The sequence below is a fragment of the Aspergillus ambiguus genome, assembly GCF_047715705.1.
Source record: "Aspergillus ambiguus strain CBS 117.58 unplaced genomic scaffold BDV59scaffold_26, whole genome shotgun sequence".
In the NCBI taxonomy this organism is placed as follows: Eukaryota; Fungi; Ascomycota; class Eurotiomycetes; order Eurotiales; family Aspergillaceae; genus Aspergillus; species Aspergillus ambiguus.
This window is the reverse complement of record NW_027395539.1, coordinates 199,455-226,724: the sequence shown is the minus strand read 5'-3', so window position 1 is coordinate 226,724 and position 27,270 is coordinate 199,455. Positions and strand designations below refer to the sequence as shown.

Genomic DNA, 27,270 nt, shown 5'->3' with positions numbered 1-27,270 from the left:
TCCGCCTAGCGCTTTTGCTGGAATGACTTCTGAGAATAGATTGGCCAGAGATGTCGTCGTTCTGCGCGACACCTGTAGAAGGTAAACCGGTTGCGGCGACGGGTGTCTGCACTGGCTCCACAGGCAGCTGGTCCACCACATTTGTTTCACACGAGCTTTCGATCGCAGGATCATTTCTCGAAGTTGTATCTGGATTTCTGACAGGTGTTTCTTGCGGCGCGTCGTCGTGAGCCGAGCCCTCTTTGCTCTGGCAGACATCTTTCGCTTTTGACCCGAAGGAACTCTCGCTTTTGCCGCTGCGCGATTTCGAAAAGAGACCGTCGAACAACCCCATCGTAGTGTGACTTCAAGATAGCTGAACGAACAAGACTGGGACAGTTCAGGACAGTCGACGGAGGAAAAGACGCGGAAATTCCTGTGATGAGTATAGTTGTCAAGGCGAAGGAGGCACTTTCCCCAGCGTTGCCAGTGCAGAGCGTTCGGCCACCTTCCACCAGTAAACCAAACAAGATAGGCAGTCAGGGGTAGTTACATTGCAGGTGTATGGATCATACGGCTGTTACTGCAGATGCGATAGACGCGAAATAAAGAGTAGGATGTGAAGACGAATTATACAGCATGTTCAGGAAATGAATTGGTCCAAGAAAAACGAATTGAACCGTAAAGAAATTCTATTGTAAAACCAAGCGCCAATGCTAGACCGTTGGCAGCAGGCGAAATCCAAGAGTCAAAGGGTCGTTTAAACATGAATTTTGGACACCATACAATACCTTCTTGTCTTGTGATAACGCAACCAAGAGATGACTTGCGCCGAATGATTAGAACCCGACCTTGTAGGATATCGATGTCCCACAGAATCGGGGCTGGATCTGACAACAGATCCAGAAACCAGAGAAAACGCCATTCCAATGCAAAATGTAGCTGTATAAATCGCGCTTGGAGCACCGATGCGGGTTGGGATCATGATGACTCGTCATTTTCGCCTTCTAAAAGAATGTACTGCAGAATATCACTCAAGGTGAGGACACCCTTCAGCTTGAAGTTCTCGTCCACCACGACCAGGCGGTGGACACGAGACTTGCGGATCGTATCAAGGATGGTGTCCAGCCCATCGTTCAATGAACAGGTGTAGATCCCGGGGAAGTCCTGGCGCATCGTTAGTCTCGTTGAATATGCCCAGAATCGAGCAACATACTCCGGGGCGCTTCTTCAAGGCCTCCCCCACCGTTAGACTCAAATCATCGTACACGCCTCCTTTGATCAGAGTAATCACGTCCACAGCCTCGAACACATTGTACACAACACCTGCGGAGGCGCGTTAGAAGTTTCAATTTGGCGGCGCTGGAGACCACCCAGCTGCGACACGGCATACCTTCTGAATTCAAAATAGGAACACTCGATATGCTCCTCTCAACGAGGATATGGATCACATCAATGACTGGCGTGTCCATCGATGCGGTAGCCAGATTCTGGTAGGTGCCCAAAAGGATCTCCCCCAGTGGTTTCCGGAGCTTCTGCGTATCGCTGACGTTCACGGCCACAAATTTCAAGATGCGGTACTGAGTGACAACGCTCAGGACGTGGGAGCGGTCGGTCTGGCTGTCATTGGTGACGAGAGGGATTCTGCGAGCCCGGGATTCGAGCATACGGCGACAGGCCTCGTAGAGGGGTCGTTCGGGGTCGATGGAGATGGTCTCGGGGGGCGCTACGCCTAGAGCTTTTTCCACCTCTTCATAGCGCTGTCATCAGCTGGAGTGTTCCGGGTTGTTGCCGCTGTTGCGAACCTACCTCGGAGGCTATCCAGTCGGAATTGGTCGATTTGATCGAGGGCAGCCGGATTTTGGAAATAATACTGGATGACATTGATGTAATCGGAGGTTGTCAAGAGACCGGCAAACTTGGATGCCTTGGAATCCCAGAGGGGAGCGGACACAATGCCTATCAATGTGGCGGTCACAGTCAGCAGACAGCTCCCAGTCGTGTCAAGGTGGGCGCTGGACCATTCTGAATCAAGATGTTTAAACTCTCCTTGACGGACAAGGAAGTGTCGAAAATGATGAGACGGAAGCTCAGCGGCAGGACATCGTAACTGGTGCGGACCTTGAGGAAGTTCCGGATGGCGCGCTACCGGTAGAAGGAACAAAGACCGATGTTAGCCAGTCAAGATCAAGTCGAAGGAGAATATCACGGCCCAGCAATGCACGTGGCCGGAAAGAAGCAAATGAACCCAACGGGACCCGGCTGACGGGATACGATCCCAACAAAGGAAAGGCGGGGAAACGTGAATCGATAAGAGGGGGTAGGGTATATAAGAAAAAGCAAAGAAAAGGGTAAACCCGAAAAACTCACTAGACCCTGGCGTTCTTCCCGATCGATCGCCCTTTCGGGCTGGGATGGGGGCATTGGGCGAGAGAGGCCTCGTGGGCGGAGGTAGGAGGAGGGCTGGACAAAACCTGCCTCGTGACCGGGAATGGACTGACGATCAGACGAAGAGTAAAAAGGGTTGGGAGGAGAGAAATGAGGTGTAGTATGAGCTTGATTGTTGGCAGTAGCGGTGGTGATGGAGGAGGAAGAAGTGGTGGTGGTGGTGGAGGAGGAGGTAGAAGTGGTGATGATGGAGAGGGTCGATGTGGGATGAACAGCGGGAGCAGTGACGCCGCCGCCGCCGCCGACCGCAGCGGGAGCAGCACTGGGCGGCAGGCGGGAAGAAGCGCTGCCTGTGGGGACCTCATCCGCCATCTCGGTCAACCGTCAAGTTTATGATTATTCCGGGAACGAACAGAGTACTCTGTAGGGGTATCTTGGGGTGGGGATAGGATCACAATCACCAGAAATCGAGAATCGAGTCAATCGGGAGGAGGACAAATTGTCGGGGTCAAGAATGAGTGGTTCATTGCCGCCGTTACCGCGTTTGGTGGAATAGAAGCTTGAAGGTAGGGGGGCGGATATTTCCTTTGTATGCAACGATGGTCTCCTCAACAGCCCTGGAGGTGACGGATATGTTCAAATTGGAGGATTGCCGTAGGATCAGGACAGTAGCCCGGAGAAGGGATATGTATAGTCCGTCCACATATGCCGTCAGTATCAACCGACTAAACCCTACGCAGCGCGTCAACATTGATCTCTCTGCGCCGCTCAGATCGACAGGTCCATTGCTGGATGAAGCATGAAGATCAATATCCCTGCAATAAGACCCCAACGGCCCTGCTTGAGCAAGAAAAGAATGTCGTGGTGAACGTTACTTAACCCCACATTTCTTGTTGCGATGAGGATCACGTGAAGGCTTCTCTATCCATCATCTTCTGTCTAGTCTATATACAGAGGTTCTTGTCTATATAGACTGCGAAAGAAATCATTCGGGCAGGCAACGAAATGCAAACAACCAAAAAAGTAAGAACCCCGAAATGCGCACTCCCCTCGACCCTTCCCTCAATATTAGGCAGTACGTAGATAAAACAGGTGCACCCGAGACTGCAGGATCCCCTCAGGCCTGCGACTCTCCGTTCGAACTTGCCTCACTCTGGGAAAGACTAGGCACGGTGCCGGTCTTGAGGTAGTTCTCATACTCCCCTACTCGCTTCCCTCCCTGAATCCACCGCGCGTGGTACGCAGCCCGTCTCTCTTCCGCCAGCTGATTCAGAGCCGGCCAATAAACCGAATGGTCGTACCGGAATTCGACGTCACCTCCCATGGACTTCATCAGCTGGCTCGACGGCACATGCTCCCGCAGATCCTCGTTGAACTTCAACTTCGTCCGAGTCAGGGGATCGATGAACGGAGTGATCAACTTGAAGAATCCTAAAATCATGAAGGGCACTGGCATTTATCATTCCAGGTTAGCCATGAAGCGAGTACGGGAAAGGCGAATACCCACTGTTGATGACCAGCGCCCGTCCCAGCCGTTCGGGATAATGGTTCTGGAGGAAGTTGAGGGTCTGCTTGGCCTGGCCGATGCTCGCGTTCTGTCCCGACTTGGTCTCGTTGTAGTTGACAATCAACGCCAAAGTCTCTTGGTCCGGACCCATCAGGTCGATCACTCGCTCCAGCATGAAAACCAGATGCTCGATCTGGCGATCGCTTTTCTCGGTATTCTGATTGGACGGCAAGAGATAGAGGCAGGGCCGTCCATGGATGTCATACCCCAGAATCACCTGCTTCCCCGTCTCGTTTTCCACCGAGATATATTCCGGCGTCAACTTCGCAACCCCGTATTCACGACGCCATGTCAGGGTCCTCTGTAACCGGGCGATGGCCTCGGAGACATTCCATTTAGTCGCCCGCAGGTACCGCAGCAGACACTCCCGAGTCAAGAACATGCGCTCATCGTCGGTGATGGGTTCTGTGGGGGAGTTCTTCGCGGAAGTCGTCGGAACGGTCGTCCATTCGGAAACGGCCTTGAGGACGGCGTTGTACTTCGATGTCTGGTCGGAAGTGAGCTCAGCGGGAGAGGTGGGCTTGGAGGTTTCGAGGGGCCGAGGGAAAGGCTTCTGGATGAGACCATCCGCCGCAGACCGTGGCAGATCCGCTTCGATGTCTTTGCTGCCATTCGCGGAAGACTCAATCGATTGACTGGGAGGCTCAGCAGGAGTTTCACCGCTTCCTGAGCTGGTCTGGTTGACCGCAGAATCCTCGTTTACTGAGGCAACAGCGGCCGAAGTGGATTCGGATGGCGCGGCCATGGTGAAGACGATGGTCGATCTGTTTTCAAACTGGAATTGACGGGAGAGACTTCAGTACAGTAGCCGCTTGGGGGGGATATCTTCCATAATATAGCCCTAAAATCTTGGCTAGCTGAACTTTTTTCCTTTTTTTCCCTGGGTGGATTCTAGCAATTGCTCGGATTGCGACTCGATCGACAGGCCCACAGAGTGATCGCCGACATAATACTAGTAGTAGTAGGAGGAGTATGGAGTGCACACACAGCATGATACGTGGACAAGGCGGCGGGCTGCAGGGGTAGTCCCCTTCCAGTAGGCGGTCTCCGTACTGCCGGCATCCCCTGTCCGCCCTCCGCGTGCACAACGCGCGACGCGTTTTCCCGTCAATTAATGATCCCGTACAGTGTAGTCTCAATCTTCGATTGTCACCCCCGACACAAAAGGCACCATGGAAGACGACATCGTCGGAGAGCTCAATGAGCTCTTCTCCCCGGCTTCTCCAGATGGCCTTCCCAAGGATGTCCTGGCCGAGCTTCAGTCCATTCTGCGCGTCCATTCCATCTCCCCGCAGGAACTCTTCTACAAGTGGGAGTCATTTTGCTTGAAGATGGGCGCCGAAGAAATAAAGCTCACCCTGGACACGGTGCGCCAGTTGAAGCAGGATGTTCAGGACACCCTCGAGCGGGAAAGTCGTGGAAAGACTGGCCGGCAGGCCGAGAAGAGGAGCGCCCCAACAGCTACCCCGCGAACGACAGGGACTACCGATGTGTTTGGGATGTAAGTCGCCAGATTTGTACTCGATCTATCCATGAGTGACTAATTCAGCTCAGGCTGGATGGGTTGACGCCAAATGGACGAACTCCGAAGAGCGTCAATGGCTCCGCAAAGCGGAAATCCGATTTCACGTCTCCTTCCATATCCAAGGCTGGGAAGATCGGGAACGGCCAATCTCCAATGAGCTCTAACACTCCACGCACTGCGAATGGTGTTGGGGCAGGTGATGGTTTGCAGTATGCTTACATACCCTGTCCCGCCAGACCGGCTCGATCGACTAACGACACAGGCCTGTTGCGTTCTCAAATAGACCAAACCCAGGTCAAACCCTCGAGACCATTAATCCTCACCTATCCTTGCCGGAAGCGCCTATGGCACCCTTCTCCGAGCCACGTATCCGTCCTACCGCCAACACAGACTTGAAGAAGTTTGGTTACAAACCCATGGCAATGCGGTTGTCTGAAACGTCCGAGATCCTTGACGACAGAATCGATGAGTTCACCGCTTTGTTTGAGAAAGAGTACGAGAATGAAGACATCACTTTCGGCAGCGCCGCCACCCAGAGCACAACTGAGATCGTTGCCGTTGGCCGCATTGCGTCTGACTCGCTGGAAGGAAAGCTCAACACTGCATCGCTCGTGCTGGAAACCTCCCGGCGGACTGGTGCAGGAATCAGGGTCCCTTTGAATGTCGATTCCCTCCCGTCAGTGAACTTTTTCCCGGGCCAGATCGTGGCCCTACGAGGAATCAACGCCTCCGGGAACTACTTTTCGGTTAAAGACGTCCTTCCCACGCCACTTTTACCATCTGCGGCTTCTTCCGCCGGCACCATCGACAGCATCAACGAGCGACTCGAGGAATCCGGTTCCTCGCCTTTGAACGTACTCGTCGCGTCCGGGCCCTATACCGCCGACGACAACCTCGACTTCGAACCCCTCAACGAGATCTGTCAGAAGGCCGCCGACAGCTATGCGGATGCGCTCATTCTGATGGGACCGTTCCTGGACCTCGAGCATCCGCTCCTCGCATCGGGCGATTTTGACCTCCCAGAAACTGAGATGCACGACCCGGACACGGCGACATTGACCACAGTCTTCCGACACTATGTCTCAGCGCCTCTGCAGCGCTTGGTGACAGCAGTTCCCAGTATCACGATCGTGATGCTTCCCTCGGTCCGGGATGCGGTGAGCAAACACGTCTCCTGGCCGCAGGAGCAGATGCCCAAGAAGGAACTCGGTCTGCCCAAACAAGTGCGCATGGTATCCAACCCGGTAACGCTGTCCCTGAACGAGACGGTCATCGGCATGTGCTCCCACGATGTTCTCTATCAGCTGCGACGTGAAGAGGCCATCCATGGCAAGCCCAGGGAAGGCAACCTGCTCACACGACTGCCGAAGTATCTGGTTGAGCAGCGCCATTTCTTTCCCATATATCCCCCAACAGCCCGAGACGCACTCCCGAAGCCCGGCACCGAGGATGGCATGGCAACCGGCACGATGCTCGACACAAGCTACTTGAAGCTGGGTGAGTGGTGGAATGTACGGCCGGACATTTTGCTCGTGCCCAGTATGCTCCCGCCCTTCGTGAAGGTGAGTCTTCAAGATGTTTCCCCCCTTTTCGGAAGGAGGCAAACTGACCTATACCAGGTGGTCGATAGTGTCCTAGTGATCAACCCTGGCACGCTGTCCAAGCGACGTGCAGCAGGAACCTACGCGCAAATGGCGATCCACCGTCGGGACATCGCCGACGACGAGCGCGAGAGGAAGCAGCTCAGTCATAAGCTGTACGAGCGGGCTCGGGTAGATATCAACCGGATATAAGGGATGGGGGCTTGCATATACGATGTATAATGAGGCGTTTCGGCGTGATACCATAGTGGATTGATTGATCATGAATTCATTGAGGGTATAAATACATAAGCACAATAGACATAAGATAGAGCTTACCGATCCCAGAACCGCTCATAGGCACATCCTAGGTAAAAAAAAAAAAAAAAAAAAAAACCGAGAGAAGGATCACCGCAAACAAAGCGTCCGTTTCCCGCCCATCAATTTCCCAGCGCCTTTCACTCTCACTTTCGCGCCCGAGCTTTTCCCGGCTCCCCCGCCGGACGCAACAAGAGCTTCGAGGCCCAGATCGCGCCAGACAGTCTCCCGCTTCCGCTCCATCGCCCGCGTAATACCAAAGGCGGCATGCTGGTCCGGGACCACGTCGTCCTCGTCCTCGGGATTGGGAGGCTGGTACTGCGGCGGGACGTAGATATCCTCAATGGGAAGGAAGGAAGGCATCAAAGCCGGTGAGGAGGAGCCATACGTCACAGTATGGTTGTGATACAGGTGAGAGGATGAGGCGGAGGCCGTAAGGGAGGCGGATTGCGAGGTGTGTGGGCGGGTGAAGTCTTCAAAGTGGTCGGCCAGACGGGGATGGTGCATGTGGAGATGGGTTGCGGAAGAGTCCTTACTCTGTTGACATTAGCAGTTGTTTGATATATACGTGGGATTGAATACCATTTTGAGAGATTTCCGGTTGTGAGGGTGTGACAGCAACACCGGTGTGAAGACGAAGGAGTTGGTGGGTTGTTGACGGTGTTGGAAGGTGATATTTTGCCCGACTTATCATCACCGCTTTTCAATATAATGGCGGTGTGCGAGTACGAAATGAGAGGACAGCAGATGGAATGATATCCAAGTCTAGACGAATATCCATACATCATAATAAGTATTCAGTGCAAGAGCTAGAAAATATCAAATGCATTCACATTATCAGATCCGTACCATTGCATTTTGTCTAAACCCGAGATGATTAGTATCTTGGCCCCTCCGAATCCTACTCAACCTATGCCAGAGGCCGCAAACAACCGTAACAGAGATCCTACAGGTTCGTGCTCATGCGGTGCACAATAGGGACCGCACTGGGCGGCAGACTGCCCATCTCCGTAACCACCATGTCGACGTATTCAGCCGGGGTGACATCGTACATGATATTGAGCAGCTGAAGGTTCGGGGTGTCCTTCCAGTTGCTGAGGGGTGAAGACCCGTCCTTGGGGGCGAGCGTGGATTCCGAAGGAGCGGAAGAATTGGCTGCGGCCTTGCTGCCGCCCTTTTTTGCGTCAGCCTGAGAGGCGGCGGCAGTAGCGGCTGGGTCGGGAAGTTGGGTCACCTGCTGGGCAGGCGGGTTGGAAACGAGCTCGTCGGCGTCGGCGATCTCGTTGACGACGATGCTGTCGAGCGCCACGCGATCGGTGAACTTGACGGTCTCACAGCATACGATCACGGGGACTTCGACGCCGCCGGCACGTTCCTTGGCCGACATGGCGACCAGCGCGGTGCCGACCCGGGAGTATAAGCGTCCGTTGCTGGTCATGGCGTGGGCGCCGAGGAACACCTTGGTGGCATCCTTGATGGCTTGGCTGATGCCGTTGATGAGCGAATACTGCACCTCGAGCCCCGCGTTGGCCAATGTGCGGGCCAGGGTCTTGCCCTCGAACAGCGGGCGCGAGTCGATGATGGACACGCGGAATTTCTTGCCCTGCTTATACGCCGTGAGAAGCGTCTGCTTGACAATCGAGCTGCCCGCGAACGTGACAATCACGTCGCCATCCTGGATCTTCTGGGCTGCGCTCCCGGCGATCACCTGGTCGGCTACGGTGATCTTCTCCCGGATGAAACTGTCAATGAACTCGCTCAGGGTCGTCTTGGCGGACGCTTCGGGAACGGAGGGGTCGATGGAGGAAATAGCCAGCTTGAGGGCCCGGATGGCGTTACCCTGGCTGATAGAGAGAGGGCGACATGTGGAGAGGTAGGTAATCTGGTGCGACAGGTGTGTCGTCAAATGACGGGACAGGGAGGTACCCAGAGGGGTCGTATACGATTCAATCACCTTCCATAAAAGTCAGCATCAACCCTGCAAGCGCAAACCACACCCCACTGGAGAGACATACACGCTTGAACGCGAGCAATGTAGCCACACACCGCGCACTGCTCCCACAGACCACGTAATCCCTCATCTGCAAGCCCAAGGCCAGGACGGCTGGATGCACTTCCTTACCGGCCCCTGCAATCGTCGTCCGTCGTGGTTGTCCGTACAGATGACCGAAGACCGCGACATTCTTATCTTCCTGCTTCTTCTTCTGCTCCGCCGCCGCCGACGGGACGCCGGCCTGCGCGGATCCACGACGGTGTCGCTGGCCCTTATGCTGTGATCCAGACCCAGCATCCTTCCCAGCACCTGCTCCGACAGAGCCTTTTTTCGTTGAGGCATTAGCGCCTGCACCACCAGCACCACCACCGCCTTGTTCTCTGTCCGCCCTTTCTTTGGCTCTCCGGGCCTGCTTTTCCGCCTTCGCTCTCTTCTTCAATTCCGCGGGAGATAGCGATCCACCACCCCCGGCCGCAGCAGCAGTCTTGCCATCATCTTTGGATTTGGGGGGTTGTTGGGGCTGTTTGGGTTGCTTGGCAGGCTTCGATGCGCCGCTGGTCGACGGGTCCGGCTGCGTCTCCTGCTGCTGGGAGGTCGCGGGGACCGGAGCCGGAGATTCGGAGAGAGAGGCCGCTTGCGCCGAGGTGACAGGTTGGGCCATTATAGGAGAAGTGAGTGGAGGGCGATGGCGGAGGAAGAGAGGGGCATTGGAGACTTTTTTTTGTGGCTGGAGGTTGTGGGGGAAGAAGTTCCCATCACTACGGGCTTGACTCATGCGGGTATGCCATAAGCAGCCGCCCCTCACATGCATCCAACTACTGCATGTACTGCGCCTAATGCACTCTACGCATCTTTCGGGTGCAAGATCGCTGGGAATTCCTTCGTACGTCACATTCTAGTCGTCGCGTCATCGCATTAGAAACGGAAGAAGCAAAGGATTGAAAAAAACAAAGTCCCCCGCCAACGCCGGACCGGAACCCAGACACAAACCGCCCAAATCACACTCAAAGCCAAAATCCAGTAAGATATACGAGAGAAAAGAAGGCCAGACCCCTTTCATCGGTCATTCACTGCGATGCTGCCCAGGGCCCGTCGTCGTTTGCGACTTCCCAGGCTTTGGGATGGGCGGAAACGTTCGTGATCCGACGCCAGCTTGCGCTTGAAGATGTTCAGATCCCCCAGAAGCTCCTCCATGTGCGCCTGCATCTCCTGGGCCTCGAGGTGGTCCGACTCCAACGGCAGATTCTCATCGTCCCAGATAAAGTTGGGGTCAGGTCCTGCGTCGGCTGTCGGCGAGCCAGGGATGTTTTCCTTGTCCTGGCCGGCAGAGGCCCCGTCATTCTCTTCGACGGGCGACAGAATGCCACTCTTGCGCTTCTCCACGTTGACCGGAGGAATCGGGTTCTTTAGGCTATCCAGCGCCAGCTTCAAGTGGTTCCGCAGGGCTTCGTTCTCGGTCTGCAGCTGTTTGATCTTGCATTCACTAACCATCTTGGTCTCTTCCATCAACCGCTGCAGCTGCTCCACCTTCTGCTGGTATTCCTCCAGCTTCTCATGCTGGACCTCGCTCTCCCGCCGGTTCGCCGCCTGTTGGCTCACACTCAACTGCAGCGTGCGGATCGTCTCGGCCATTTCGGCGATCTGCTGATCGCGCTCGGCCGCCGACAGGTGGTCTTGATTCACGCGAGCCTGGGTGCGAATGTGCTTCGCCTGATCGGCATACCGGAGCGTCGAGAGGGTCTCTTCGTAGTCGGTCGGGGAGATGCAGGCAATCATAGCCGTCTTCGAATTCCCGCCCAAGCTGTCCTTGAGGAGCCACGTCAGGATCGAGTCCCGATAAGGCACAATGTCCTTGCCCTTCCGCTTCCCCTGGCGGCCCTGCTTCGGATCGGCCAGAGCGGCGATCACTCGACCAAGAGTCGTCAAGGATTTGTTGATATTCGATCCCTCGCGAAGACGCTGTCCCGTGGCTTCGGTGGACTTGGCCCGCTCGGATCCGGCCAGATCCACCAGGCGTATACGCGCGGTGCGCTCCGTCGTTTCATCCGTTGATAGGTCGTGGTGGATCTGCTTCAAGGTGATGGTAAAGACAGCGTGCGATCGCGAAGACGTGTCATTCATCTTGGTGCTGGCCACCGTCCGCGAGACATCCCCTTTCCGCATATATTTCATGATCTCGGAGTAGTTCCTCACGGTCACCTCGGTTAGGTCCTTGACGTAGGGGCCCTCAGTGGGCGACTCGCGAATGCGAAGGTAGTGGGGAGGATCGGTTCGCGGGACCAGAAGGTCGCGCACATGCTCGTTGTAGACCTCAAAGTACGACACCCGGACATTAAAGCTTACATCGGGCGACTCAACATTCTCGATGCGTTGAAACAGGTCTTCACAGGTCCGCGGGATCAGACCGGGTTGGTCGGGCCCGCCCATCATGGTGTAACTCTTGCCCGACCCGGTCTGACCGTAGGCGAAGATACAAGTGTGATAGCCCTCAAAGTTGTGATCCAGAAAGTCCTCACCCAGGCAGTTGTAGACGTCTTCCTGGGTGGCGTAATGATCGTCTGTCTCGTTATGGGACCAAAACGAGTTGTCGAAGATGAAGGACTTGTCCTCCAGGACCTTCCCCCGAGCCTGCGATTTGGGCTTCCCGACATCTTGCGGGTTCGCTCGGGGCGCTTTTAGTTTCGTCGTCTGCGTGTCGGGATCCATCTCGATCAGACAGTCGGCCTTGCGCTCGATCTCTGTACGAGCGATGGTTCAAGCAGCCCGTTAGTCTCATCTGCACCTTGGACGATCGGTATCTACCTGTTCCCCTGCGCGGGACATACCTCTGGGCAAGAAATTGCGCACACGCACCACAACCCGGACATTGCCCCCCGGAGACGGGCTGGCGACGCCGTCCAGGCGGGATGGGGTCATAGCGACACTCTCACGCGCCCGCAGCGACGGGGTCGACGCGGTGGAGCGCAGGGCGGCGGCGGAGGCGGTGGTCGAGCGGACAGAGGGGCTAGTGATGCCGGTAATCACGGAGGCCCCGGAAGAGGAGACGGATGAAGAGCCCGGGCCGGGCCCATGGGAAAGCGGTTGGTAGAAATGGGGATCGAGCGCCATGGCTTGGTTGCGGTCCCTCAACAACTGTGCAGACTGAGTGACGAGCTCACGTTGGCGAAGAACTAAATGGTGGTACATACAGGCAATTGTACCACCTCGGACGGAGGGAACGACAGGCGCAGGCGCGGATTCGGAAGGCAATCAAGGGTTGAGGATCGTCGCTGCTGGCTGGCAAGACTTCCCGTCTGGGAAATCGATAACAATGGAGGATTTCAGCGAATGGAGCTCGTCTCAGTCTGACCGGAGGGGGATTTGACAGGTTGCAGCGGAGGGTAAACAGTGGAGATCACTGGAGGGGGAGGACTGACTTTCTGCGATGGAGAGTAAAAGAGAGAAACATGCAGCAGCGCGCGGTAAGGGAGGGTCGATTAGTTAAAGGAGACGAAACAGGGGGGCGAGAGGCCTCGCAGGGAGGAGAGATGAAGGGATGGGAGAGACAAGCATGTAGGTGGAATGTTGCGCGAGTTGATGGAGCGATGGAGTAGATGGTGAGCGGCGGCTCGTTTGGGTTTTGCCCGATCGGGACGGGATGCAGCCTGAGGCAGCGCGGTCGTGGGGGTTGCCATAGCAATAGCATCATCTATATCATCTACGGAGTACGAGTACAAGACTCCCTCAGGAGCACCTTAGGTATATATACCTAATATTCTTGTATAACAGTCCTTTGGTTTCAATTTCTCCGACCGGTCAACGAATATCCACCGAGTCGGATGCATACATATATCCCCTCTCATAACAGAAATGATCGAGTAGTTCAACTGTATTCAATCATTCACAATATCCGCCAGCCTATTTGAAATCCGCGTTGGCGGCGACATAGGCATCCGCCTCGTCAGGTCCTTTGGTGCCTTTCATCATCTTCTCGCCGTCAGTAAACGAATAGTCCGGTACGGCGTTGCCGTCCTTGTCCAAGGTCGTCTCCAGCATCTCCTCGGTGTTCCACTCAGGGATTTGTGTTCTTCCCTTCTGGGCCGAGGGTTTCTGCCCGGAGATGTTTTGTTGCACAGTTTCGCCGAAGCGAGCCGCGGTCTCTCGTGCCGATTGCATGATGCTTTTTGCTGGTGAGCGTCAGATCTTTAGCTCCAGATGTCTTCTCTACCCCGGATCCCTTCCGGGAGATGAAGTCATCCACATACCGAGTCAGTGACTGAGATGTCGAGTCGATGGGATGCAGTAGAATTACATTGGATTGTTCGAGCTGGAAGGGCACAAGGGAATTGTTGCCCGTTGCGGGGGTCTCTTATATGGGGACGGTGGCGACAATGATACTATAATGACGACCACGACATCCCAGCACCAGCCATCCCGCTCCTGATCCGGACCGGTCTGGTGCCGCTGGTTGCTGGAGAGTTTCCGGACTGGCCTATGTTGGCATGGAGAAGGTTCTCCGCAGATCGAAATGGGTTAACCATGGGTTGCATCATGATCTCATGGGGTCATTTGAAGCATCGAGAGCGAAAGTGCTGTACGTAAGACAGTCACATGAGCGAACATCACCACCTGCAAGTGCAACTTCATATCCTCCGAGTCAGCCCTACGACTCCATCGTCCAACAACTTTTCTCCTTTTCTCCTCCTCCTCTTCCTCCGTCAGCCCTATCCGTGCGGGGCGTGGACCGAATCTCCACCGTCCAGAACCACCACGGTGGATAAAACGTACGAATCTCATGCCAGGGAGACGTCTGATTGACTGTTTTGGTATGTCGTCATTAGGCAGCAATCAGCATGCCATTATTCTCCCATACAACCAGTGTTTCTCTGGACGACGGTGCGATTGCTGAGCGATCATCCACTGTCTAATTTAAAAAAAAGACGCCATCGCGCGGGACCGGAGCGTTTCCGACGTGCTCCAACTGCGAAATGACTCCGATTCGCAAATTTTGCGCCCGGCTGTCGCATCCACCGCTCCCACCGCGATAAGGAATATCAACCCCCCAACTTGCCCTTCTGCCTCTTATCCCTCCGTCTCCTGGTTTTGGCTCTGCGCACCAGATCCTCTCTAAAATGGTCGAAACCATGGCCGCGGGCGAGCATCCTCCTGACCTCGAGGCCCACACGGCGCCAGCGCAATCCGCTCCCTCTCTCCTCCAACGATGGAATCAAAATGTCAGCACCAAATACACGGATCTGATCTGTCTACTCCTGTGTATGAACACAGGTCTCTGCGACAGCAGCGCCTACAATGCCTGGTCTTGTTTCTTGGCCATGCAGACCGGTCCGTCCAATCCATCCTCACCACCATCCTTGCACCCAGGACATTTTCTAATTACTATGCCACTCCAGGAAACACCATTTTTCTTGGCCTGGGAGCCTCTGGGCAGCCCACGAGCAAGCCGTGGGGGTGGTTGAAGTCCCTGGTTTCGATCGCATCCTTCTTCATCGGCGCTCTGATCTTCTCCAACGTGACCCGCCGCGCCGGAGCCCGCCGACGCAGCACGCTCTTCATCTCGTTCATGGTGCAAGCCATCTTGATTGTCATCGCCGTCGCCCTCATCGAGGCCGATCTGATCCCGCACACGTCAGATGACATGAACTTGACTGGCGGTCCGCTCTTCCTGGAACTCATCCCCATCGCGCTACTGGCCTTCCAGTCGGCTGGGTCCATCACTTCCAGTCGCTCCCTGGGCTTCAATGAAATCCCCGCCGTCGTCTTGACCAGCGTCTACTTCGACGTGGCCTCCGATCCCAAACTCACCGATGTCCCGACCACGAACCCGAAGCGCAACCGCCGTATCGGGGGTGTCGTCATGCTTTTGATCGGGGCTATTGCCGGCGGTTGGCTCGGTCGCAGTAGCGGTGGAATGCAATCAGCCCTGTGGATGGCTGCTGGTTTCAAGTTCCTTATCGGGTTTACGTGGCTGGTGTGGAAGGGAGAGGAACCAGCTGCGAAGGTATAGAGCATTGCTCGTGGTGACGCCCTTCAGGGCATTTTAAAGAATCTTTCTGGTGTTGGTGGCTCCGAGATAGACGGGTAAATCATGTTGCGTTGTATAGACAAGACAACTTGGCGAGATAGAATTAGAATATATAGAAGATGCAATAATAATTAATCTCTCAATTCATCGCATACCGCTGCGTCACCCGGCGGATCGGCTTCCCAAATATATAAACTGGAATCCCCAACACAGCAAGAATGCCAATGATTATGGCACAGATGTTCATTGCTCCCTCGTAACCCTTCTGTCTCACAAAGTCGTTAATCCCAAAGGAGATCCCAAAGCTGATGAACCCCCGACAAGCGCAGAGAACCACCAGCAAAGAGTCCGTCCGGGTGGGATAACTGCTAATCACGTAGGTGAAACTCGTCACGACAATACCAACATAGGCGAAAAAGATAACGTTCATGTTGACTGCTATTCCGGCCCAGCTGTATTCGGTAGGATTACTTCCCGTCTTTCCAAAGAGCACCGTGGCGATAATCAAACTGACAAAAGGGATAATCCCACTCAGGAGGCGATACTCCGGCTAAACTACAGTTAGCATCGGATAGTTGATGTAAGAGCTCATAAGACAAACCTCGATTATTCCCCCATTTCGCTTGCTCAGGTACTTTACGACAAGGTCGTTCCCATACCCTAAGATGGGAATGGCAACCAATCCCACAAACGTCTGGGCACCCATTACGTACCCCAGACTCGTTGCCGAAAAGCTGTAGGGAGGTGGCATGAGGATGCCCGCGAAGACAGTGGTGCTCAGGACGTAGATTCCCAGAAAGGCTCCACTGCAGAGCATCAACCAGAATACGTTGGGAAACCAAAACACCACCACAATCTGCTTCCATGACTCGATAGCTAGATGCCAGTTGCGATAACCCTGCCACGGGAGGAGATCCCGCAGGAATCGTCGTCTCTGATATCGGGTGTAATCTAGTGGGAGGCGAGTGGATTCCGTGATCTTCTCGGGGATCGAATTGCTAAGATCGGAGGATTCAGACGGGTCCATATCGCCCGCTGTGCGAGAGGGTTGGTTAGCTCAGGGGATATCATTGCAAAGTAGCTCTTTGGATTCTCACCAAGTACGTGGAGGGATCGTGGGTACTTGGTTTCCACCACGAACAGGAATGCCAGGATAAGAACGGCAAGGTTCACAATGCCGAAGACAATGTACCACCACCGCCAGCCCAGAGAATCAGTCAAATAAGCGCTGGCAATCATCAAGACGCCAACACCAATGGACTGCAGCCCGGAGAACCAAGTGAGAGATCTAGCGTGTTCGTGGAGAAAGAAGATTTCCTGGAGAGGATGCCTTGATGAGCCCAAATTCCGCTATTGCGAGGATATAACCATATCACCAACCTGAATTATTATAGGGCAAAGGGCTTCACTCTGGCCTGCCGCAAGCGACATGACATCGCGGGCAGCAATGTGCTGTTCGAGGCTTGGACTCCAAGCAGCCCAGGCGCACGTCGCAACCATGAGCACGCAGGAAAGGAGAAAGAACGGTCGACGACCAAAAGCATGCGCTAATGGGATGGCCACAATATTTCCAATCCCCATGAAAAGGGTAGGATAAAGGGAGAGATCGGATACGCGGGGGTTATTGTCATAGTAAGCTTCGAGGGTTTGCATGATGACTCCGACGCTGCTGGCTAGCAGTACACCTCCAACAGAGACTTTACCCAACCATGTTAGTGCCCCGTTATGGTTCGCATTGATAGACAGGTGTTCTCACAAAGGGTGACTATGATGAGGATAGCCCATTTATGCCACAGTGGAAGATTGAGTGGATCTTGTATGAGATCAGCTGCATGTCTGTTGTGCCCACATTCAACCAAAACTCACCGCAGGGATCAGTTGAAGGACGAGGGATAAGTACAATTTCGCCCTCGGTGATGAGACGAGCCGTGCCCATGACAGCCTGCTCCCCCTTGAGGAGACCCTCGGGCAGGCCCTCCACATGTTGGACGTGGGAAGCTTTTGCGTCTGCCATCACTCGACCTTCTCGTACCAGCGACGACTAGATTTTCATCAACATATTCTTTTAGTGCGGTGGTGAGAGGTACGAGAGGATCATCTTCACGAAACAGGTGGAACCGCACCAGTGATGGCCTTTTAAGAGAGCGTGGATATTGTGGTGGAGCCGAAACCGAGATTCTTTTGAAACTCAATTTGGCAGCATAATTGTCTCCATCTTGATGGCTAAGTGTTGCGTGGAAGTCCCAGCGGAGGCATCGAGATACTAAGATAGTTAGTATCCCGTGGCGCTTCAAAGCGGCCGAGTTCGGGCGAGTTGAGACAGGCGGATATGCTCGTCCGTCACCCCCAAACGCTGGCCGAATTCGGCCGGATTGCCTCATGGTCATGGGAAAAGATCTTGGATATAAATGCATCCTCAAAATGTTGATCAAACGGGGCTAAGGAGATTTGCCTGTGTTCCACGCTACTTCGGTTGCCCTTGTCACTCAATACAACCAAGCCCTACACCCTCATACAAACTTATACAAGAAAAATGGCCCCCGTTGCTCTTGGAGACATCTCTAATAGCGGGGAGAGTTATGGAGACTGGAGAGATGAGTTCTACGAGAAGGGCTACGTGGTGATCAAAGGAGCTATCTCGCCGGAAAAGGCACAGAAATACCGTGGCAAAGCTCTCGAGTGGCTTACTTCCTTTAACAAAGGTCTTGATCTCAATGACCGCTCTACCTGGACCCAGGAACACTTGCCTCAGTCTTTCAAGGCGGGCATGTACTTGAACTATTGCGCGGCACATGAGAAATACGTGTGGGATGCGAGACAGTAAGTCATGAATCACGCTAACCCAAGGAACCATGCGTCTATACTCACTTTTATCTCCGACTAGAGAGCCGGGCGTTATCGAGCCTTTTGCAAAAATCTGGGGAACCGATGAACTTCTCGTCTCTTTTGACACGGTCAACATTACCCTTCCTGGACGCAAGGACGTCGAGTGGACCCCCTGGCCGCACGTTGACCAGGCCCCCGAACGCAAGGGCCTCTCGTGTGTGCAGGGCATTATCAATCTCAGTCCCGCAGGGCCTGACGATGGAGGTCTCCTGGTCATGAAGGGCTCGTCCAAACTGTTTAAAGAGTACTTTACCACTCAGCCTTGGAAACGACCAGACGATATGCCGGCCCGGCACTTTGATTTTTATCCATTCCAAGAACATGAAGTCAAGTGGTTCGAGGATCGCGGATGCGAGCTTATCAAGGTGTGCGCTGAACCGGGCGATCTGATCCTTTGGGATTCTCGCTCTATGCATTACGCTGCCTTCCCGAACAGCGACACTATCCGGACAATTATATACGCCTGTTACACCCCGGCTAAGCTGGCGAAGCCAGAGGATCTGGCCTACAAGGCTGAACTGTTCAAGAAGTGGGAGGCTACCACACACTGGCCGCACTGCAACATTTGGAGTCAAGGCAAAGCTATGGTTGATGGGAAGATAGATCCAGACGAACGGGATGAGCCGATCGAAAAGCCCGAGATTACAGACAAGCTTCTCAAGCTTGCTGGAGTCAAGCCCTATTGAGGGAATATTGAACGACCAACCACATTGGCATATATTTACTACCCCTGCTTTTGAATTACCCCTATTACTATGTTATAGCAATGTATAAATATTGAAATGAAAGAGCACAGTACCCTCATAAATTAATACACTCTGAGAAACTTCATAGGTGTATACATAGGACTGCAGTGACCTTTATGAAAAATCGCCTAAGAAAGGGGACTGATCGAACTCCAAAGCGCCAGGAAGCAACTCATCAAGCCAACCTTGGCTATCATCGGGCCAGCCGAGAGGATCACTAGTTGGAACCGTGTTTGAACCCACACCAGAATCAGCAGGAGACATGATGATTCCATTAGATGCCACAGATACGTATGATGGGAAATCTGACTGGCACGCAAACTCTTCTCCCTCCGATACACATTGTACGGGAGGAGAAAGTATGTGCGAAATAGCATATTTTACAATGTCAGGTTTATGTGGTGGTAGGTGGAGGCTATGATCTTGAGCACTCCTGAACAGATGACTGAGAGCTAGCAGTCGTCGATAGACCTCGGGATTAGATTTGAGCCCCTCAATTGTCGCTAGGCATTGGGATATGTAGCCCAGATGCCGTGCTGTCTGGGTCTTGTCCTTTTCGCTATGAAAACAGAGGTGATCCAACATAAGGAGGATACCAGACGCAGCTGTCGCAGCTGAAATAACCCTGCTTGCATTAGCTTAGCGGTAATGATAGCGAGGCTATGACATTGACCTACCAACTAGATTGAAAGAAACCTGGGGATCGGTAAAACCTGGCTTGCAGGATTGACTCCGCTGAACGGACCGCTTCTGCGCGAGCATAGATCTCTTCCTGGGATGTCTCCAGTGCCCTGAACAAAAAGAGCTGCGCCAATGACATTTTGAGGTAATCCAAAACCTGCGTGAGAAGATATCGTGGGAATATCGTCCAATGCAGAGTCCCGTCAAAGCTCGAAGGGATATCTGCATTCAAAAGAGAAGACGATCGTTTGATCTCCTCCAAATGTTCGACGGATTTCGATAGAGTATCGGCAACCCCTTGTCTTTTTGCCTTAAATCGGGTGAAAACAAAATAGGCGAGCTTTTTCATTACCAGATGGTAGTCCAGCGGAGACACAATCGATGAAGGTGTAGCATCGAGCAATATCTCGTAGTCAAATGCACCCCGCGTGAGATTGCAATCAAAGCTTTCTGGATATATAGACGGTGATCTAGACCAACAACCTAGCCTTTATGCTATGTCAGTGTGCGATTTATTCCTGGGGGGCTTCATAACGTACCAGTCGCAAATGACTAGAGTCCACCAAAGACGTCTTCCCAGTTCCCTGTCTGCCTGTGAAGACCAGAGAGCTTTTGCGGCCAAATCTTGAGGATGCTTTCCTTCTGTGCCAAGCCTATGCATTCCCAGGTACCTTGCAGCATTGACGGCAAGGCCGTGCAATAACGATTCCCGTTCCATTTCCCCGAAGTTGAGGTTGCAAAGAGTGAGAATGGCAATCGCTTGGATGGTTCTTAGGCTTGCCTTGCCCGCAAACTTCGCCAATTCAAGCTCCCGTAAGCATGCATCATACCAGATGCGAGCTAGGTGTGACTTGTTTTCCTTCAGATTGTTGCCGGTAAGACCACAGCATCTCTGTTGGATTTCAAGGTGATGGTTTGTAGAAAGATCCTCGATGTCTATGAAGTACAGGCCCGTCTGCCTACCGTCAGCCTTGCTTTCGGATATTAAGCGAAAACGCTCTTACTGTGAGAAGTGCATAATACACGGCCATCCAATGGTGATTTCCGGCGCCAGAAACATCTCCCTGAGACAGTTTGGTCCACAGATCTTGGTGCTCGGAGTAGAAAACGTTGGCCCGTACAGCACAGTGAATGAACCCGAGGGTCCTCAGGGAGAAATGGATAATCGCTTCACTGAGACTTCGTGAGGGTATGGTCTGGAGAGAGTCGTCGCCCGAACATAGCGTGGAAGGTCTTCCATCGGGGCGTTGCCACGCAACGATCTGGCCCTCTGCTTGTCTGACACCGGTGAAATTAATTATCTCGACAGTAACTATGTGGTTCTCCAATTGCCGTATCTCTTCCTTCGCGGCTTGTGCGGAACGGAGGACACATTCGCTAGTTTCTGGTGTCGTTACAGGACTCCGGACCTCTGCATTTCGGGACAGAGTGAGAGTAGTTTCTAGTCGGGTGATCCTTTCTCTGAGAAGAGAATTCTCTCTCACAAGATCCAACATCGACGTTTGTCTCTCATCCTGTGTCGGCTCAATGTCCACAGCGCTGGTACCGTAGTTAGCCCATCGTTCCATCAAACAATGCTCGAGAACGAGTAACCTACACTGTGACTTCGCCATGGACTCTGACTACCGGGCGTGCGCATTTATGGGCCACTTTGCGGGCCATACACGGCTGACATGGGATTTTTTGGTTACACTTGATCTTGCGGCGAGAGCATTCAGTGCAGCTCCGGGGAGCTCGCTGTGTCGTACGAATCGAGGTCATCGTCGCCTTCGTGCGAGACTCAATTAGGGGCCTTCGATCATTATTGAACCGTATAATCCAACTTCAGCGAATGCAAAATCATGTCCAATTCATCTGCCCGATCCCGAAGAGCGTTTGCGTAGGCCGTCGACAAGTATTTTCTTCCCCACGCTATCGTCTTCCAGGCTTTTCTCTAGCGCCACCCCCACACTCAACCCCGCAATGTTCGTCGGCTGTGCATTCTTTTCAAATAGTCACGATGAGAGTTATGGGCGGCAAGTCAACGGTTCTTACTCAGCTCGCCCGAGCTCGTCCGTCTCCGGTCGATCTTGGTGCTTCCACTCCACATTTCCGACAGCTCAGACTATCGGACATGGACTACACAGCGTAGTTTGGTGACCGGCTTGTGTAGAAGGGAAGAATGAGTAGGTCTAGAAAAAGTAGCTCTGCCAGCTGTATCCTATAAAGGGCCAGCCGACTCGTGCTGGTGGTAGCGCCTGTCCCACGGTAGCTTTGCTCATTGTTCTATCTCTATCGCTGTTGCAAGATGCCACCTCCGGTCCAAATTGCTAATCTGCCCATCACCGCTCCAAAAGTCGGAGAAAATGGCTATCAAGGATTCCAGCCCGGCAAGGAAGAGATCCTTCCCAAAGGTTGGAATGGCTTCAACTCGCGCGCATTATCCTGCGATATCCTTGTACAACATGATATTGGTATCCGCGTGCGCGACGGCTGTACTCTCTACTGCGATATCTACCGGCCTCCGACTCCCGAAAAGGTGCCCGCCATAGTGTGCTGGAGCCCTTTTGGGAAAAAGTTCAACGGCATCGGAATGATGAAGAATGTCATGTGGGGATGCGGTGTACCCGACGGCTGTCTCAGCGGCCTCGAGCGGTTCGAAGGCGTCGACCCTGCGGAGTTTGTCCCACGCGGATTTGCAGTCGTCAATGTCGATGCCCGGGGCTCTGGGGATTCTGACGGGTCGATCGTCATTATGGGCACCCAGGAGGCCGAAGATGGATATGATGTTATTGAAGAGCTGGCGAAGATGGATTGGTGCAATGGGAATATCGGCCTGGCCGGAAACTCCCATCTAGCTATTGTCCAATGGTTCATTGCAGCTACCAAGCCACCTTCCCTCAAGGCCATCGCACCCTGGGAAGCCTGTGGGGATCTGTATCGGGAACAGTTCGTTAGGGGAGGTGTCTGGAATAAGGGACTGTTCGATCTGATTACCAAGATGGTAATCCGCGGGAGAAATGGACTGGAAGACTTTCAAGAGATGCACCGGCGTTCTAGCGTCATGAACGCATACTGGGAGGATAAGCGGCCGAACCTGAAGAACATCAGCATACCCACGTACATCGTGGCGTCCTATTCCTCCTTCGTGCATACCATGGGTTCCATTCGAGGTTGGCTCGAGGTCCAGTCGTCAGAGAAATGGCTGCGCTGGGATCCCTACCAGGAATGGTATGATCTTTGGGCCGTCGAAGAGTCTCGAGACGAGCTGGCTCGGTTCTTTGGGAAGTACCTTCGAGGAGACGACAATGGTTGGGAGAAGACACCCAAGTTCCGCAACGCTATCTTGCGATTTGGCGAGAAAGAACCGATTCAAGATATCGCGGAGGAGACATTCCCCATTCCACGCACACGTTATGTCGAATACTTCTTCACGCCGGACGGTACTCTGTCCGAGACATCGATCGATTCTACGTCCATTCTGTCGTATAATTCCGAGTGGTCCCACCCCAAAGGCCGTGAGTACGTGTCGTTTTCACATACATTCCAAAAAACCACCACCCTATGCGGGTTACCCAAGGCTGTGTTGTACATGTCCTGTCCGAATCACGATGACATGAACATATTTGTGGCAATCAGAAAGCTGGACAGAACCGGCAAGCCCATGCTGAATGTGAACATTCCCTGGCATCGGGTTCCCTTCCAGACTATCGACGACATCCCAACCAACCAATACAGCAATTTAACCATCTACCACGGGCCCATGGGTATCCTCCGCGCGTCGCATCGTGAAATCGATCCGGCACGGACCATCCATCCGCAATACCCTTTCCATACGCATCGTGAAGAGCAGCGGGTACCTCCCGGTACGGTGATAGAATTGGAAATTGGACTATGGGCGATGGGAATCGAATTCGACGCAGGCGAGTCGGTCCGAGTGGAAGTCTCCGGCCAGTATCCTTTCCACCAGGAGTTTAACGAGGCGTTAACCACGCTGGAGAAGGAGATGAATAAGGGGGTTCATCAGGTTCATATCGGAGCACAGTATCCGAGCAGGATTATTTTGCCATTTGTGTGATAGTTCGTTCGTTCCTATCGATATTGACTGATGGCCGGAAAAGTCGTACGTAGGATTAAAAAAAAATAAATGGAAAAAAAAATTTATATATATGACAAGGACGGGATTCGAACCCGCGTGGGAAACCCACTGGTGTCTTAGAGACCTAAAACCAGCGCCATAACCACTCGGCCACCTTGCCAAACGGTGATTTGTAATCTGCAAACGAAAATATCAAGTCAGATCAACTTTTCGATTTCGTCCCGTATTATCAATTGGTTGTTTGCAATTGAAAACATTCTACTGCGTACTGTCGAGTTCTTTTTACTGGTAGTTCAGCCACCGCAATTATCTATATCTACAATTGGTGTACATGGTATACGGGTCGACATGTAATCATCTACACCATACCTAACTATATATGGACTCACCGCGGATTACCTTATATGCCATGAGACGTGCCTTCAGAGTACCGCTGATTTGCCTGCCTTCCACACCCGCTTTTGTGGGGAACAACAGAAGGTGCCGTTTTATGTAGGTGGTGCAGTGTATATAAACGACTACTAAGAGTTTCACATCTCATGATCACAGGCTATCTGGGATTGAGATGGGTGCCGGATCCTTCGGAATTTTCCCTTTCTCTCTCGCTTCTCCATACTTTATATATTAATCTCTACATACATCATCACACTTCTGATATGGTCGGAGATTATCACAGAGCTTGATAGATAGGGAGTACTTACATTATAGAGAAGTAGCAGTAAAACTAGGGACTAGACTCCAGAGGATATTCAGATGTAAGCTGGTAGACAGTCCATATCTGGGGTTGGTAAGGTAGGCTAAAGCAAGAAAGACCATTGATTCCAATTCACTTGCACAAACATGTATGTCTATAAATAGTCTTGCACTCTTTGTCCTTATTTCACTACGACTCTCCTCTATCCATACGTCTATCTCCTCTCCCTTCTTTTCCTGCGAACATCCCCCACCCATCTTGTCGTCCTTTGGCAAGCTTTCTTCAAATATTGATCTCCCTAGATATGGAGGCTGAATCAGGGAACAGCGCAGCAGCAAAAAAGGCTATTGCGCAGTTCCAACAGAAATATCCACTGCTATACCATTCATATCCTTCCCTACTACGTCCCCTGATTTGCTTTGTTATTGATTCATTCGCGCTCAGCGTCGACCCCGAGTCCCTCCCTGATCATCACCTCAATGAGACCGCGCCAGAAAGGCAGGTTAGAAAGGAAATCGTTGGTCGTTTGATAAGAGAATTCAGCCTCATCCACCCATCGATCAGTCCAAAGGATGAAGATATCTTCACCACAGTCATGTACTGGCGCCTTAGTATGTATCATCGAATACCTTCAAATGTGGCAAGAATTAAGGAACCTCGAGAATCTCAGACAACGGAGCCTCTGAACCCTGGAAATGACACAGGGTATGTCGAGGCAAAAGGAGCAACACCTAAACCGGTCAACATTAGTCGAGCCTTCATTGCGTCTAACCTCTCGCCTGGGTTCCTTCCACAATTGGTACCATTCACACCCACTGGAGATTGCAATCTATCTGATTGTTCATCAAGTACTTCTATCTCCTGTGTGGAAGAACAGGCTGGAATCGGGGATGAAGAATCTGGAGGCGAAGAATATTTGGCTGCGGGCACGTGCACGGGTAGAGTCTAACGAAAATAGCAAAGACAACGAAGGCATTTTTGGGTCCGATGAAGAAGAAGTCACATCTCAACAACCTGAATGGGAACGGAGACATGTCCCTTACAAGTTTTTCTTACGGACTACCACCAGCACAAGACCCATTGAAGTACCAATCCAGATGGGAAGATTCTGTGTAGTCGACCACAGGGAAGTCCTACATGAGCTTCTTCTCAAAACTGATGCGCAATAGCCATCGCTATGGTGAGTTTTTCAGGTCCAGCGCCGGACAAAATGTGAAGACCATATTAGATACCTCTCTACACCCAGCAATTGCGAGAGTTTGTGCTGATGGCATCTTTGGCGTCGAATCGTATGTCATATACATTAGTATATAGAGTGCTGTGAGCTGACAGATCATTATAGAATTGGATTCTTTGACCGCAACATTGATAGATCAAACTATTCCGGCATCTACATGCATATGCTTTGGCAGAAGGGACAGACGGATTGTTTCTGGCTGTATGTTCGCCAGGCGAGAAATTTCCGTCTTCGTATAATAGATCATAACGACCCCAAATACCGACGCAGACATCCTTGCCTTCATTACCATGTCTGGGATGCGTTAGATGAACCCGAGTCCGTCTTTATTGGCCTGGCAGTCATCAGTTCAGTCGATCCAGAAACATTGGGCTACGTGCTCAATCTTGCAGAAATGTGGATGGCATGCGTCTTCCAGACGCTGAGACGCAATGACTTGGAGAGATTCCTGCCTGAAGGGACGCCAGTGATGTGGGCTGGGCAGCAGCTCAATGTGGCACTCCCTCTCTGGCAGCGATTTCCTGGAGAAGAACTTATGGATGAAAGCCAAATGCTTCCAGGCCGAGAATCTTTTTCAGATCTTCTATTTTCTGAGAATCCGACAATCCGTCAGTGGGCGTCCGAGACAAGGGACGCGTTCAATGACCTTCGGGACTCCCCAAATCCCCACCTAAGGCAGTATTATCGCGACCAGATAAACGCAAGCCTCAACCTCGCCAGGAAGGCGACTCAGCAAAAGAAGTTTCTTCTTTTCCAGGATTTTCTCGAACGAGGTATGGAAACTACTGTGCGGAAATCAGGCCGCAAACTGTATGTGGCATTCAGCGTCTTCAATATTCCTTTGAACCAGTACATGGACCTCCCACTTAATGAAGGTGATACCGTTCACATCCAACCTTATATTACGCAAACACCGAACCCAATGCGCTACGCGGTTCGAGCTCAAGAAACCGACCCATCGAGTCCTCTACTACTTCGTTTGAAGGCAAAGCACAAGAATGGTGAGCAATTCGATTCTTGGCTGTTCTCCACGGCTCCTAGAGCAAGGACAATTATGAATTACCTGATGGATGGGCTGGAAGGGTTGACCTGGGAAGAGTCACGCAAGTTGCCGGGCCGTACTTTTTACAAAAAGGTAGGGTCAAAGACTGTGCGTGTTACAACAGACCCGCGAGATCTCCCACCAGTGTCTCAGTTAGACCGAAAACCAGCACCATAACAACTCGGCCACCTTGCCACGAGAGTCTTTGTAATCTCATCTAGGACGACTTGAGCCATTTTGTCTAGGACCTTGAATATGTATGCTAGATATCTACAATGGACAGGATACGTCCGTGCGGGTCCATAAAACCATGTACTAAATTCCTGCTCCTGGCATGAACTGCTTTATGGTGCCTCATGCACCTTCCGCCGGAGCTATGAATGGCAGAAGAGGCAGCTACGAGGTAGCCATGCGTGGTTACCATAACCCATCTTTGTCACTTTCAACATCAACACCTCTTTTTCTTCATTTTATAATGCGATCATGCACTTTATTGATTCCTGCTTTGCATATTTATCCCAAGTCCTAATTCGG

At 52.6% G+C, this 27,270-nt stretch overlaps 13 protein-coding genes and 1 non-coding gene across 14 annotated transcripts; 5 read left to right on the top strand and 9 right to left on the bottom strand.

The window, feature by feature from the left end:
- Positions 1-544: 544 nt before the first annotated feature.
- snf4 (AMP-activated serine/threonine-protein kinase regulatory subunit SNF4) lies at positions 545-2,602 on the bottom strand. The gene is made up of 6 exons (XM_073696970.1): positions 2,350-2,602; positions 2,001-2,124; positions 1,789-1,938; positions 1,373-1,729; positions 1,196-1,305; positions 545-1,146 (listed from the first exon to the last, which is right to left on the bottom strand). Exons 1-6 carry the CDS (start codon positions 2,401-2,403, stop codon positions 961-963), a joined length of 981 nt encoding a protein of 326 aa, XP_073546027.1. The 5' UTR covers positions 2,404-2,602; the 3' UTR covers positions 545-960.
- Positions 2,603-3,217: 615 nt separating this feature from the next.
- Positions 3,218-4,913, bottom strand: BDV59DRAFT_71675 (CRAL/TRIO domain protein). The gene is made up of 2 exons (XM_073696969.1): positions 3,875-4,913; positions 3,218-3,816 (listed from the first exon to the last, which is right to left on the bottom strand). Exons 1-2 carry the CDS (start codon positions 4,677-4,679, stop codon positions 3,485-3,487), a joined length of 1,137 nt encoding a protein of 378 aa, XP_073546026.1. The 5' UTR covers positions 4,680-4,913; the 3' UTR covers positions 3,218-3,484.
- A 150-nt stretch (positions 4,914-5,063) lies between these two features.
- BDV59DRAFT_71673 (DNA-directed DNA polymerase alpha subunit POL12) lies at positions 5,064-7,362 on the top strand. The gene is made up of 3 exons (XM_073696968.1): positions 5,064-5,435; positions 5,489-5,668; positions 5,722-7,362. Exons 1-3 carry the CDS (start codon positions 5,107-5,109, stop codon positions 7,250-7,252), a joined length of 2,040 nt encoding a protein of 679 aa, XP_073546025.1. The 5' UTR covers positions 5,064-5,106; the 3' UTR covers positions 7,253-7,362.
- Positions 7,363-7,435: 73 nt separating this feature from the next.
- BDV59DRAFT_182893 (Apc13 domain protein) lies at positions 7,436-8,049 on the bottom strand. Its single transcript, XM_073690414.1, has 2 exons — positions 7,940-8,049; positions 7,436-7,894 (listed from the first exon to the last, which is right to left on the bottom strand). Exons 1-2 carry the CDS (start codon positions 7,940-7,942, stop codon positions 7,448-7,450), a joined length of 450 nt encoding a protein of 149 aa, XP_073546024.1. The 5' UTR covers positions 7,943-8,049; the 3' UTR covers positions 7,436-7,447.
- BDV59DRAFT_182892 (translation initiation factor eIF2B subunit delta) lies at positions 8,039-10,080 on the bottom strand. Its single transcript, XM_073690413.1, has 2 exons — positions 9,373-10,080; positions 8,039-9,311 (listed from the first exon to the last, which is right to left on the bottom strand). Exons 1-2 carry the CDS (start codon positions 10,009-10,011, stop codon positions 8,304-8,306), a joined length of 1,647 nt encoding a protein of 548 aa, XP_073546023.1. The 5' UTR covers positions 10,012-10,080; the 3' UTR covers positions 8,039-8,303.
- Positions 10,081-10,226: 146 nt separating this feature from the next.
- BDV59DRAFT_182890 (kinesin-3 family protein uncB) lies at positions 10,227-13,039 on the bottom strand. Its single transcript, XM_073690412.1, has 2 exons — positions 12,176-13,039; positions 10,227-12,088 (listed from the first exon to the last, which is right to left on the bottom strand). Exons 1-2 carry the CDS (start codon positions 12,534-12,536, stop codon positions 10,407-10,409), a joined length of 2,043 nt encoding a protein of 680 aa, XP_073546022.1. The 5' UTR covers positions 12,537-13,039; the 3' UTR covers positions 10,227-10,406.
- Positions 13,040-13,247: 208 nt separating this feature from the next.
- On the bottom strand, positions 13,248-13,879 carry BDV59DRAFT_203701 (uncharacterized protein; the record flags this gene model as incomplete). Its single annotated transcript, XM_073694317.1, has 2 exons — positions 13,248-13,516; positions 13,756-13,879. The coding sequence occupies 2 exons, from the start codon at positions 13,877-13,879 to the stop codon at positions 13,248-13,250; spliced, it is 393 nt and encodes a 130-aa protein (XP_073546021.1).
- Positions 13,880-14,286: 407 nt separating this feature from the next.
- BDV59DRAFT_71642 (YoaK family protein) lies at positions 14,287-15,557 on the top strand. The gene is made up of 2 exons (XM_073696967.1): positions 14,287-14,672; positions 14,741-15,557. The coding sequence occupies exons 1-2, from the start codon at positions 14,462-14,464 to the stop codon at positions 15,352-15,354; spliced, it is 825 nt and encodes a 274-aa protein (XP_073546020.1). The 5' UTR covers positions 14,287-14,461; the 3' UTR covers positions 15,355-15,557.
- On the bottom strand, positions 15,512-17,600 carry BDV59DRAFT_209146 (MFS transporter; the record flags this gene model as incomplete). The annotated part of the gene is made up of 6 exons (XM_073695346.1): positions 17,239-17,600; positions 17,129-17,185; positions 16,753-17,069; positions 16,470-16,689; positions 15,974-16,407; positions 15,512-15,922 (listed from the first exon to the last, which is right to left on the bottom strand). The coding sequence occupies exons 1-6, from the start codon at positions 17,384-17,386 to the stop codon at positions 15,512-15,514; spliced, it is 1,587 nt and encodes a 528-aa protein (XP_073546019.1). The 5' UTR covers positions 17,387-17,600.
- A 305-nt stretch (positions 17,601-17,905) lies between these two features.
- Positions 17,906-18,944, top strand: BDV59DRAFT_194451 (phytanoyl-CoA dioxygenase family protein; the record flags this gene model as incomplete). Its single annotated transcript, XM_073692397.1, has 2 exons — positions 17,906-18,192; positions 18,257-18,944. 2 exons carry the CDS (start codon positions 17,906-17,908, stop codon positions 18,942-18,944), a joined length of 975 nt encoding a protein of 324 aa, XP_073546018.1.
- A 733-nt stretch (positions 18,945-19,677) lies between these two features.
- BDV59DRAFT_194450 (fungal specific transcription factor domain-containing protein) lies at positions 19,678-21,181 on the bottom strand (the record flags this gene model as incomplete). The annotated part of the gene is made up of 3 exons (XM_073692396.1): positions 19,678-20,173; positions 20,225-20,640; positions 20,690-21,181. 3 exons carry the CDS (start codon positions 21,179-21,181, stop codon positions 19,678-19,680), a joined length of 1,404 nt encoding a protein of 467 aa, XP_073546017.1.
- A 528-nt stretch (positions 21,182-21,709) lies between these two features.
- BDV59DRAFT_71608 (CocE/NonD family hydrolase) lies at positions 21,710-23,849 on the top strand. The gene has a single exon (XM_073696966.1). It carries the CDS (start codon positions 21,973-21,975, stop codon positions 23,740-23,742), a length of 1,770 nt encoding a protein of 589 aa, XP_073546016.1. The 5' UTR covers positions 21,710-21,972; the 3' UTR covers positions 23,743-23,849.
- Positions 23,835-23,923, bottom strand: BDV59DRAFT_t120. The gene has a single exon. It is a non-coding gene; the product is annotated as a tRNA-Leu (tRNA).
- Positions 23,924-25,851: 1,928 nt separating this feature from the next.
- Positions 25,852-27,042, top strand: BDV59DRAFT_209145 (uncharacterized protein; the record flags this gene model as incomplete). Its single annotated transcript, XM_073695345.1, has 2 exons — positions 25,852-26,695; positions 27,020-27,042. The coding sequence occupies 2 exons, from the start codon at positions 25,852-25,854 to the stop codon at positions 27,040-27,042; spliced, it is 867 nt and encodes a 288-aa protein (XP_073546015.1).
- Positions 27,043-27,270: the final 228 nt, after the last annotated feature.